The sequence below is a fragment of the Artemia franciscana genome, chromosome 11, assembly GCF_032884065.1.
Source record: "Artemia franciscana chromosome 11, ASM3288406v1, whole genome shotgun sequence".
NCBI classification, from domain to species: Eukaryota; Metazoa; Arthropoda; class Branchiopoda; order Anostraca; family Artemiidae; genus Artemia; species Artemia franciscana.
The window spans coordinates 28,291,273-28,303,782 of NC_088873.1; the positions used below are offsets into that span (position 1 = coordinate 28,291,273).

A 12,510-nucleotide genomic window follows, 5' to 3' on the forward strand; every position below is an offset into this window, starting at 1 on the left:
ATTTCCGTGAAGGGAGCGCAGGATTTTCTAGCATTATTTAAAAAAACTGAAAAAATAAGTATAAAAAAGTTTTTTCAACTGGAAGTAAAGAGCGGCATTAAAACTTAAAACGAACAGAAATTATTACGCCTATGAGGAGATCACCTCCTACTAATATATCGCTCTTTACGCTAAAGTATTTTTAGTAATTTTAACTATTTATTCTCCGGCTTTTGTGATTCAGGGATCATTCTTAATGAATTTGGACAAAATTTAAGCTTTAGTGTAAAGAGCGAGGTACTGACTAGGGGGTGAACCCCTCATATATGTAATAAAAACATGAGAATACAAAAGTTTGTTACGTTGGCTAGTTTATAAGTTACGTATATCTTTTACTAATAAAACATTCATAAAAAATTAGAAGTTCTTGTTGCCTTTTTAAGTAACCCAAAAATCGGAGGGCAACTAGGCTACCTCCCCCGCTCTTTTTTCTCAAAATCATTCGATTAAAATTATGAGAAAGCCATTTAGCCAAAAAAATAAATATGCAAATTTCGTTTTAATTATTCATCTGCGGAGAGCCAAAATAAAAACATGCATTGATTCAAAAACGTTGAGAAATTAATTTAAAAAAAGTTTTTTAACGGAAATTAAGGAGCGACATTAAAACTTAAAAAGAACAGAAATTACTTCGTATATGAAAGGGGCTGCTTCTTCATCAACGCCCCGCTCTTTACACTAAAATTTTTTACTGTTTAAAAAAGAAAAGTTGAGAGAAAGAGTCAAACTTTAGCGTAAAGAGCGAGGCGTTGATGAGAAAGCAGCCCCTTTCATATACGAAGTAATTTCTGTTCGTTTTAAGTTTTAATGTCGCTCCTTACTTTCAGTTATAAAAACTCGTTTTTTTATATTTAATTTTATTATTAACAGCCATGTCCTTAACAGTCGCTTATTTTCAAATCTCTGCAAGGATACGGATTCCAACTACACAACTTTGTTATTACATGCAGAAGCAAGATGGTTGTCAAGAGGTCAAAGTTTAAAAAGATTATTGTTATTAAAGGACGAGATCGAAATATTTTGAACTGAACAAAAATGTGAATTTGCTGTTTTTTTTTTCAAAATGACTTGTGGCTATCCAAGCTGTGTTATTTGTCAGATATTTTTGCGAAGTTAAACGATCTTAACTTGTCTCTTCAAGGAAAAAATTGCGATGTATTAGTTCAAACGGTAAAATTGAAAGTTTCAAACAGTTCGTGGTAACGAACTGTAGTAAGGAGCGACCCGGCTCAATAGTAACCAAAACTCTAAAAAATTGAATTTTGATATCAATAGCTACATCAAAAGAATTGCATTTAAATGCTGATTTTAAATATATAAGTTTTATCAAGTTTAGTCTTACCCATCAAAAGTTACGGGCCTGAGAAAATTTGCCTTATTTAGGAAAGTGGGGGGAAACACCCCCTAAAAAACGTAGGATCTTAACGAAAATGACACCTTCAGTTTCAGCGTATCAGAGAACCCTACTGTAGAAGTTTCAAGCTCCTATTTACAAAAACGTGGAATTTTGTATTTTTTGCCAGAAGACAAATCACGGGTGCGTGTTTATTTGTTTGTTTGTTTTTTTTTCTTTTCCCCAGGGGTCATCGTATCGACCAAGTGGTCCTAGAATGTCACAAGAAGGCTCATTCTAAAGGAATGGAAAGTTCTAGTGCCCTTTTTTAGTGACCAAAAAAATTGGAGGACATCTAGGCCCCCTCCCACGCTAATTTTTTTCCCAAAGTCAACGGATCAAAATTTTGAGATAGCCATTTTGTTCAGCATAGTCAAAAACCATAATAACTATGTCTTTGGGGATGACTTACTCCCCCACAATCACTGGGGGAGGGGCTATAAGTTACAAACTTTGACCAGTGTTTACATTTAATAATGGTTATTCGGAAGTGTACAGACGTTTCAGGGGGATTTTATTTTGTTTGGGGGTGGGGCTGAGGAGAGGGGGCTATGTTGGAGGATCTTTCCTTGGTGGAATCTGTCACGGGGGAAGAAAAATTCAATGAAAAGGGCGCAGGATTCTCTTGCATTGCTATAAGAAAACAATGAAAAATAGACATGAAAACGGTTTTTCAAATGAAAGGAAGAAGTAGCATTGAAACTTAAAACGAACAGAGATTATAACGCATATGAGAGGTTCTAAAAATACTTTAGCATAAAGAGCGAGGTATTTAGGAGGAGATAAATACCTTGCTCTTTATGCTAAAGTATTTTTAGTAATTTCAACTATTTATTTTACGGCCTTTCTGATTCAGGGATCATTCTTAAAGAATTGGGACAAAACTTACGATTTAGTGTAAAGAGCGAGGTATTAACGAGGGTACAAACCCCCTCGTATACATAATAAAAATATAAAGTTATGAAAGTTTGTTACGTAAGTTAATTCTTAAGTTACCTATATTTTTTACTAATAAAAACGTTCGTTAAAAATTAAAAGTTCTAGTTGCCTTTTTAAGTAACCGAAAAATTGGAGGGCAACTAGGCTTCCTTCTCCACCCCTTATTTCTCAAAATTGTCTGATCAAAACTAAGAGAAAGCCATTTAGCAAAAAAAGAATTAATAAACAAATTTCATTTTAATAGTTTATGTGCGGAGAGCCAAAACCAAACATGCATTAATTCAAAAACGTTCAGAAATTAAATAAAAAAAAACTAATTTTTTCAGCTGAAAGTAAGGAGTGACATTAAAACTTAAAACGAACAGAAATTACTCCGTATATAAAATGGGTTGTCCCCTCCGCAATCCCTCGCTCTTTACGCTAAAGTTTGATTCTTTGCCACAATTCTACTTTTTAAAACAATTAAAAGCTTTAGCGTAAAGAGCGAGGGATTGCGGTGGGGACAACCCATTTTATATACGGAGTAATTTCTGTTCGTAAGTTTTAATGTCGGAGTAATTTCTGTTCCGTTAAGTTTTAATGTCGCTCCTTACTTTCAGCTAAAAAAATTAGTTTTTTTTATTTAATTATTAAAAAGATCAGCATTTGGAAAAGTGGGGTCGAAAAAAATTCGTTCGAAATGTTTTCCGGTGTCGACAATTTTGTAATTGAGAAAATTCATCGTAAGACTTTTATTGCAAAAACTATTGTTGATCACTTAAAAACGCTAGAAATACAGTTCCGGACATATTTTATATTAGATATTGATTTACAAAAAGCAGCTTAGATTCAAAAGCCGTATTGGATTGGCTTAAGTGAGTTTGATCGTCTGCCACTCAAAGCTCAAGAGGAATTTGCTGAGCTTTCGTGTGACTCAAACTTAAAACTGCAATTCCAAAAAAAGCTCTTGATTGAATTCTAGATCAGAACTAGAACTGAATTTCCTATAATCGCCGATATGGTGTTAAATGTACTTCTACCATTCAACACCACATATCTATGTAAAGTTACTTTCTCAGCTTTAACACATATTAAATCCCAATATCGTTCATCGATAAAAAAATTGTTGAAGAGGTCTTACGTCCAGCAGTTTCAAACATTACACCAAGATTTGATTTGTTATGCAATATAAAACAGGCACATCCATATCATTAAATTTTTAGCGTAAACTTTAATTTAATATTTACCACACAACTACTTGGATAAATTCGAGAGAATTAAGACGGTCAGAATCCACTTTTGTTTTTGAAACTAATAAAAACATTTCTATAACATTTTTTTCAAATTTCAATTTTACATTTTATATGTTTCAAAACGAATTGTAAAATTATTTATTTTCATATGCACATGTATATTGCTACCTAATAAGTATATCATCAAAAAATATTAGTCTATTTTTCTTTTATATTTGTTGGGGTCGTTAAGAAACTCGCAATCATAAATGGGTTCGGGAAATACAAAAGCTTAAGAAGCCCTGGACTACGGGCACTCGATAATAAATGCTTAAGATCTATTTTGAATATACATTGGGCGTAGAGAACAAGAAATGATGATATTTATAGTATGACAAATCACACCCCCATCCTAGATGTCATTAAAAAGCGACGTTGGATGTATTGGGGCAAATGGTGCGAATGGGTGATGGAAGGCTGCCTCACGACATATGGTGTTGGACACCCACTGGCCTCTGCAAGTCAGGGAGACCCAAAATGACCATTAGCAGGATGTTAGAGAAGGAGGCGAAGTTGGCGGGGTCTTCAATCGAGGAGCTATGGTCGAGGGCTCAGGACAGGTCGTTGTGGTGAACCACTGTTGCTGCCTTATGTGCCCTCAGGCGTGTGAGGACCTAATTCTAAGTAATTAGGGTGTCTTTCGTTACAGAACAAGTGTAATAAGTCTTTCAATTTCCATTCTAACACACCTGTTTTTCAGAAATATACAACCACTGGCTCGGGACAAACATCTCAGCAGAAAGAAATGAATCTCCACGTTACACTTCTTCTTTAGAATTATGATATATTTCATATTTTATTGACAGTTTATTCACGGTTTTCATACATTTTCAATTTCATTATATAATTTTCCTCTCAACCCCTTTTGTGATAGTGTAATCTCAATTCTAAACCATGCGAATTTTTATCTGCTAATAGCTTGGGAAAAGTCATTTTGAAATTATCAAATTTTGCATATTCTGCATCAGCATAAATAATGAATTTTGTTGTTTGATACTTGGTAAAAAAAAACAAAAAACATTCATTTTTTCACGCTTCGTTTCATATTGATAGGAGTCACTTTGTATTTAAGGTTTGTTGCAACAAAATGTTGTATTTAAAACTCTCACATATGGGAAGGGGTTTATCACTTCTTACTTTAGCTGGTGTTTTTTACATTCAAGTTTTATGTTCGTACTAAAATTCTGCTGAGAATAATAAACATGCGTGACAAAATGTAACATTTTAAATATTTCTGAAGAGGGAAAGGAATAGTGTCTGGCATATCAAATATAATGCTTTTGGCTATTTTTTTTTTTTTTACAGTTTTCAAAACTGCTCTTCGAAACAATACTTTTTAAAGGGATGCCCACCCCCCTAAGCATCTTCCTCCTTTTAGCTAATAAGCATATCTTTGATTTTACACTTTCATTCTATTCATTCTACAATAAGCTAGGTATCACCTTATTGTACTGAAATAACAGGCTTAGTTTTAGAATAATCCTGAGAATGAAAGAAGATAAACGATTAGATTATACTCACACTTTCTTCAATGTTTATCTGAGGCTTTATCAAAATCTAATAAATCTTAGTATAAAATGTTCTTTTTGAGAGTTTACGCCCAGAAGGTGATTCAATTGTTCAAATATAGCCAAAATTTGGGCCGCTAATTGGATCATAGTTTTGATTTTACGCCACAGTGTGGCAGAAAGAGCCACTGTGTTGTGGTGAAACCTTTCAAAAGACCACAAAAAATGTTTTCAAAATTTCAGTGCGTACTAAACGGACCCCTCTCAACATTCTAGGATAATTGATTCGCCACAGTTATCCCTTGGAAAAAAAAATGATAAAGCATAATTATTTGTCTTGGAAAAAAAAAGTTGAAATTAACAATAAGATTGCGTTCTTTCTGGATATAGTTTTCAAAATTGGGTATAATTATCATGTTCTACGTATCCATTTCTTCTTTCAGCTCATTACAATGAACTCTTTGATTCATGGGACAACTTAAACTGTTTTTACCTGGTCTTCTCTCTTTTGTGCCAAAATAAGTCATGGCTACTAAAAAAGGGATTACGTTTTTTTCCTGAATAAATGGGACCATAAAAAATGATATAAACCAAGACAATTAGTCCTTGTTTTAATGAACTTACTCTTCGTCCATTATTTTGTATTCGACTTCAACTACATCACCACTGTCTTCTAGTATTGCTTGAATTTCGTCTGATGTTCTCATTTGTAGCGGGACACCATCCCACCTTATTATCTGGAAATAAGAAATAGATAGAAAAAGCTCAAATTTGTACGTTTCCATTAAAAATTAAAAACGATTTAAGGTTGGTTTAAATGGCAGATAGAGAAGAACCGAGGACGTTTTTTCGTAGAAAAGTGGATTTTCTTCAAACTCTTTTCATTTTCTTTTGAAAAACAGCACCTGGAACCCAAAATACACTCTTTTTGGCTTCTAGGAGGTTTTTGTTAGATACACAATTAAAACTTAAAAAATCAGTGTAATTATCATATAAAGAAAAAAGCTCTATATTTATTTATTTTTACCTTCAACATTGACACAATCATTACATTTTTATCTCTCTTTTCTTTTTTTATTTTTTCTTTTTCTTTTTTCGTTTTTGTTTTGTTATACAAAATTCAAGGAATATAGTACTCTTGATTGACATATAACTATCCAGGCGTTACTGAGGGAGGATAGGGGATTGGATTTTATTAAGTTGAAAATGGCAAAAATTTTGCAAATATGAATCTCCAGGCCCCTTCAAGAATATTCTTAGTTTGATTCAATTTACTGCTACGCAGCGACCCAAACTACAAATCCTTTTTGTGCAACAGGCACTATAATACAGGACAAGCCGGAAACAAGAAATGATGGAATTGAATTCCTTGTAGAGAATACGAGTACTTGACCTGCCCGTTCACAGCAATTTAAGGCCCATAGAACGGCTAGTACCTACACGGCTAATCCTACTCATTCTCACTCACATCTGCACTGTAGAACTCTATGGGAAAACTGACTCAAACAATATCATTATCCACTAAAAAATCAATTGTGCTTTTGTGCAGCAATCTTTCATCTGCTGCATTGTAATTGGAGTTAAATAGTTTTTCTATATCTTTATCTATTTTTAGTCTTTCAAATTTACGGTTAATTGTTCCTGCCAGGTAAACTGTGCTGTAGCATTAAAAAATAGTGTTAGAAAGTCTCAGGTACTTTTAAACAAATTCTGCAGTAATGGTAGTCCCTTTTATTCCATTCTATTTTTTCTTTTCCTAAAATCAAAGTTCTTCTTAATTCTGAAACAAAGAACATTACTTTCCCGTAAGAGGAATCTGAGAAGAGTAGGTAAGATCCGTTCCTGATGTGTTCTCTGTCGTTTTGCGTCACGTGGATTGAGTAGCCTGGCATTTGCAGAAATGGGGGGCGTCCACTGTAGAATTTGCCAACAAATCAGAAATTTTATTATAGTGTATATCCTGATGACTTAGAATGTGTTGCAACTGGGTGATAATATTCCTCTCTTGTAGGTTAAAGAAGAAGCTCCGAAGGAAGTGCAGATCTGACTCGGGTTCAGATATGCGCACTTTAGAAACCAACTGTAAAGCTGACTTTGAGCCTGAGAAGACAATGCACTTTTTCGATAGTGGAGGTTTTGCGTGCCTAAATTACAGCTACAGCCTAAATTGATCTCAGCAGTCAGGAGGTAAGATTAATTTGGCAGCCTGGTACAAATATTCAAAGTGTAACTTAGGATCGTACCGATTTAAGCAGCTTTGGACTCTTTTATCAACCCATCCGTATAGATTTGTAGGAAATGAGGGTAATCAGTTAAAACTTAATGTCTGAGTGTCTATCAGTTACCTTAATCTGAGTGGGAAGAATACTTTAGTTCTTATCCGAAATAAATTCAGTGCATACTTGAATAGGATTAAACTTCCAAATTAGAAACTGAAGATGTAATGTGCAGCTCACTGCATCATTATTCCATTTGAAAACTAGTTCAATGAAAAAAACAAAAACAAGACGGGGTATTTCAGCGGTTATACAAAGAACAATTATTGCCAAAGATTTTTGAAAATAAAACATACAATTGGCGAATTGCTTGGATTTTTGTGGAGTATTTGATTACCAGCATGTTCCTATTTTCTTGCACTGATGACGTACCACTTAGTGTGCAGACTTTATGACTTGGGGTATGGCTATGAAAGCAAACGGCTAACTTTATTACCATATTTTAAAGAGTTTTCAACTTTGCCAAAATTGTTTTGCAGCATCCTCCGTATGCTTCAGTACTCATACTTGAGATTTCGTATGAGAACTTCAGTATGAGATTTCGCTTGCTGTTCAGGGTGAAGAGCTATAGTTAACCTGCATGAGTTTTTGAAACTTCCAATGGCGTACTTTCTTTTTTGTCTGACGCCATTTCCGAGGTTTTTTAGGCTTTTTTTCGAAATTCCCAACAATTTGTTTCCAAAATGAAATCTACTAGTACAATCAATGTAAATAACTGTTACCATTCTTGAATCAGAACAGATGACAATTTTTTGCCACTTGAAGTTTTTCTTACATATTTTAAGCTACAGCCCAGATTCTGTTTCCAGCTGCGGTACAGAACTGGGGCTTCTTTTTAAAACATTTGAAAACGATTTTGCAGGAGCAATAGTGAAATGCCCTCCGCTAGAAAATAGGAAGTATTCCAGATGGCAAAGAACTGCCATTCCAAGGTAGCTTGGGAAAAAATAAATATTTTGCGAGATCAAATTGATAAATAATGACTCTTTGGTCTACGACAATAGAAGAACGATTTGATCATCTACTGAATTTAGCCTATAAACGACATTTTCACAACACTTTACTCCAGTTGCAACCTATCCCCTCTCCATTCATACAAAACAAAAGGAGGAAGGGTGCATCATTTTTGTTCATCATGCCTCCTATATTTTTCTTTGCCTTTTGGTTTAGGTGTTTTGGACCATCAGCTTCTTGTATAATTTTTCATAACGTCATAAAGACCAAAAAACTTCTTTTCCAGATTTTCTCCAGTAATTATGTTTTTCTTTAATAAAGTTGTTATATAACTCAGTAACAACCAAGCACGTTTCATTGTATATACTCTCTGAAATATCTAAATCTAAACTGTGGATTAGCGTAACTATCGTGTTGCTCCCTATTTTTAAATCATATAGTGGGTAATCTACAATTTCCACTGAACTAAGAGGTTCCTCCTTCCCACTTATGCTTCACAGATGCTATAACGAAACTTTTTTTTTACAATCTGTCGAATTTTGATTTCTCTTCTAACCATAATTTAATATTTTCTTTTGCAATTTAGTGTGATTCTAGCTGTTGCTTTTTCCATGCCTGTCAAGTCATAGGGTGACAAACAAGCATTTTCAAATGAATGAAAAAATTGCTAACTGCAAATTTTGTTATACAACATTTTCATTTTTTATTTGTTTTGATGCTTGTGGTCGCCTAGCCGCAAGTCTCATTGTGATTCATTTCCAATGAATATCGTAACGAAGATTTTTTCCATGCGCTTTTTTAGCCACGTGGATTGTCTTTTAACCGCAAATTTCGTTCTGCAACGTTTTCGTTTGCAACTCAATGCAATTTTCGCTGTCAAATGTTTCATGCCTTTTACTGTAGTTGCAATTTAAAAATATTAATATAACATTATTTAAATTAAAAACGTGGTTTTAAAGCTAAGGCATCAATTTTTTCAAACTCGTGATCTATACAGATCTTCATTTCAGGTCAGAAAATCCAAGTGTGCCAATTTTCAGAAAAAAACAATGGAACCATTTTCGAGAGTATGAATCCACATACGCATAGTTTCTTCTTGTACCATTTCGTATGTCATCATGGATACTAAAAAATAATTCTTTTCAAGCCCATAAGAGAGGCGTAAAGTCTAGAATAAATCAAAACTTCGAATTGACATCAAAAACTAGAAATTTATCAAATCAGATGTCTTTCCAGATCTGAATTTTTCAGACGAATCTGAATACGTCAGACTGTGCTTCAAATAATGCCGGGGAATAATAGAGGAGCTCATACTGAAGTTTTTTTTAGGATGTTGGTTGTTGACCCTGTATTTTACCAGCATTTAACAGAACTTTTTTTTAACCACTTCCGTACCTTCTCCAGGGTTTGAAAAAGAACGTTTCACCTATTGGTATAAATAAGCACTAGAATTCCCTCTTACATAATTATCTACTGCGCCATTTAAATTGCACGCCTTGCAGAAGTGTTGTAAAAGGTAGAGGTGCAAACTTAAAAAAAAAAAAAAAAATAAAACTTTTGAAATAGTTTTTAATCTTTCAAGTCATTTTTAAGGGTTAAAAATCCCTCGGAGGTACCTATTCCTGGATATAATCGTAATCAGCGGGTTCGATAAGACAAGAAACTGCTTAGAGATTGCGCGAAACAGATGTGTCATGGCGACATGAAAATAAGAGTCTGTTCGTATACTGGCACCTGGACTATTGTAGCAATCAGTGCAACTATGATAACCCACAAAAGAAACCATAACTCCTTCATCCCAGACAGCCAAAAAAAATATGGTTTAACTCACGAACCTATGGTGGAAGTAGTTAATCAGTCTTAAGATAAAGGTTATCAATTTTGTTCTTAAAACCAAATTCTTTTCACATAATTCTCGCACATCACGATGCAGCCACCACAAAATACGCACTTCCTGCCCTGAATTGAGACCTCTAATGCTGAACTAGTTGTATGTTGGCAACAAAATAAACCAACTTATTTTTAAGGCAACCATTACATTTAACAACTAAAAAACAAACTCTTTTAAAAATATAATGCTTATGGCGAATTATACGCATGAAATGTTTTGTTTACCCTTTCTCCATCACGATTTATCCGTAAAAATTCGGTATTACTAAAAAATGATGACTGTTAAAACACCCAAAGGAGAATTTGAGGTGAGTTGTAGTTGAAATTTTTCCCAATTATAAAAGGCAAAAATTCAAGTTTTTTGATGCTAGTCTCTTCTAGTTTTTTCTTAATTTCTCTGAAAAACGCAAGACGAAACCGCATTTTAAAAATAATAATATTCTGGTCAGAATAATCAGCATTTGAACAATTTTATTTCACTTACCCTGTAGCCAATTTTCAGACCAGCAGTTGCCGCTGAGCTTGAGCTATAAACTTTCTCTACAATGGCGATATCGTAGTCATCATGCTGTTGAAATGAAACTTGTAAACCAAAATCTGATACTGAAATCAAATACTATAAAATCAAAAAAGAAAACTGGAAAAGAAGTAAGTGTTAAAAAAAAAGCAAACCAGCAAAATAAACTCAAGTAATATATACTAGATAATCAGTTAACATTGAAAATTGTTTAAGAAAATTTTTCAAAGCCTAAAAATCCTGCAAAATAAAACTATTCTGGGTAGGGGGATACGCTTAGACGATTACTTATCACTAAAACTAATAGTTAAATAAAAAGGTGGGTTAACCCTGCCCATGCATAGCTCTTATAACAATAAATTCCACATTCTGAGCAATATTCCCTGGTTTTGTTTCCCATTCATGAGAAGCCCTGCTATTTGTAGGTTGTATAAACCCTGTTAGATACGGTAATAGTGATTTTTTTTCAGTGAAGATATGTCTGTTTAACAATATTTTCCTCAGGGAGATTATTCTAAGAGAACATTCGGGATATTATTCAAGTCGTCTACTTTATTTAAAACGTGTTTACGTTTCTTTTCGTAAATATTAATGCGAGAGTTCATACTTCTAAGGACTGAATCGTGTTGATTACATTAATTTTAAGTCCTTTTCAGTCCATATCTTCAAGCTTCAACTGAATCCTTAGTGAAGGTATATTTGCAGTCAAAAAAGTCTATTTAATAAAAGTTTTCATACTTTTAAAAAAGAACTGGATATTCATAAATCTTAAGATTATTATTTCTTTTTATATTTGTCTTTTATTTGAGTCACGAAGTTATTCCTAAGAATAATGTCTTCCTTTAACCATCATTGGGTACTTCAGATAAACACGTTTTAATCTAAATATTATTCTCCAAAATTCTATTTCCAGTTAATAAATGTTTCTCCAAATAATGTGATTATATCTCAGCATGATCCAAAATACAAATGCATATGCCCACACAATGATATCCAACTCAAAATTTTTCTTAATTTCGTTTACTCAATTAAAATAAGTTACCTTCTCGGCTGTTTTGGCCAATTCTTTGCCTCTTTAGGGTAGCTTTACAGGATTTTCCCTCTTTTCCTGAAATAAAAAGAGAGAAAGAATAGACTTTACCGCTCTAGGAACTCACTTGCTATCTCATTCCCAGGCTGTACATAGTTTTTGCCTTGTTCTTTTCCGGAAAATTTTCTTCTCAGCAACTAAAAACGGTATTGGAAAGCCTTCGTGAGGTGCAAACAAAGTGAACACAATCTGACAGGCTTTTAAATTTGGAACAAAAGTCAATATTCCCTGTAAAAACGAGGGTTGGATATTTGTGGGATAGACAGATCGTTAGAACTATTAAATTGAGAACTGAAAACTATCAATATATTTACACCATTGCAGTTTCCATAAAATCCAAAGTTACATCTCTAGTATTTAGAATTTCTTAATTTAGTCTGAAAACCTGGATTTTTGAAAGAAAGCACTACTTTAAATAAATTAGTGTGTCTGCCATTTTCTTCTAAAAACTTAATTCTGAATCAATTTGAATCAAAAATGAAATAGTACAAGATAACTACTGTTAATGTTCCTCCTTGTGCACAATAATAAAATGTGTGTAAAATTGAAAATATAAAAGTTAGACTACCGAAAAAAAACTATTTAAGATGTAAAATCAAAATATTTAGAATATTTGAGACCTGGCCAGTTTTT

The 12,510-nt window shown here is 33.5% G+C and overlaps 1 protein-coding gene and 1 long non-coding RNA gene across 9 annotated transcripts in view; one reads left to right on the forward strand and one right to left on the reverse strand.

Moving 5' to 3' along the window:
• The window catches only part of LOC136033052 (uncharacterized), a 342,211-nt gene that overhangs the window by 45,011 nt on the left and 284,690 nt on the right, over window positions 1-12,510 (reverse strand). For 7 of the 8 annotated variants that reach the window (XR_010618844.1, XR_010618843.1, XM_065713632.1 and 4 more), the window contains 3 exons: window positions 11,830-11,895; window positions 10,755-10,873; window positions 5,775-5,887 (listed from right to left, as the gene is read on the reverse strand). Coding sequence is in view for 6 of the 8 variants with exons in the window: in XM_065713632.1 (XP_065569704.1) it covers window positions 5,775-5,887; window positions 10,755-10,873; window positions 11,830-11,895 (298 nt within the window). In the remaining 2 variants the exon portion in view is untranslated. The remainder of the gene's footprint in view (window positions 1-5,774; window positions 5,888-10,754; window positions 10,874-11,829; window positions 11,896-12,510) is intronic. The other variant, XM_065713633.1, reaches the window with a different exon arrangement.
• Window positions 1-12,510, forward strand: part of LOC136033055 (uncharacterized) — a 142,130-nt gene that overhangs the window by 29,291 nt on the left and 100,329 nt on the right. Inside the window, exon 2 of the long non-coding RNA XR_010618845.1 lies at window positions 7,162-7,337. This is a non-coding gene — a long non-coding RNA (uncharacterized LOC136033055). The remainder of the gene's footprint in view (window positions 1-7,161; window positions 7,338-12,510) is intronic.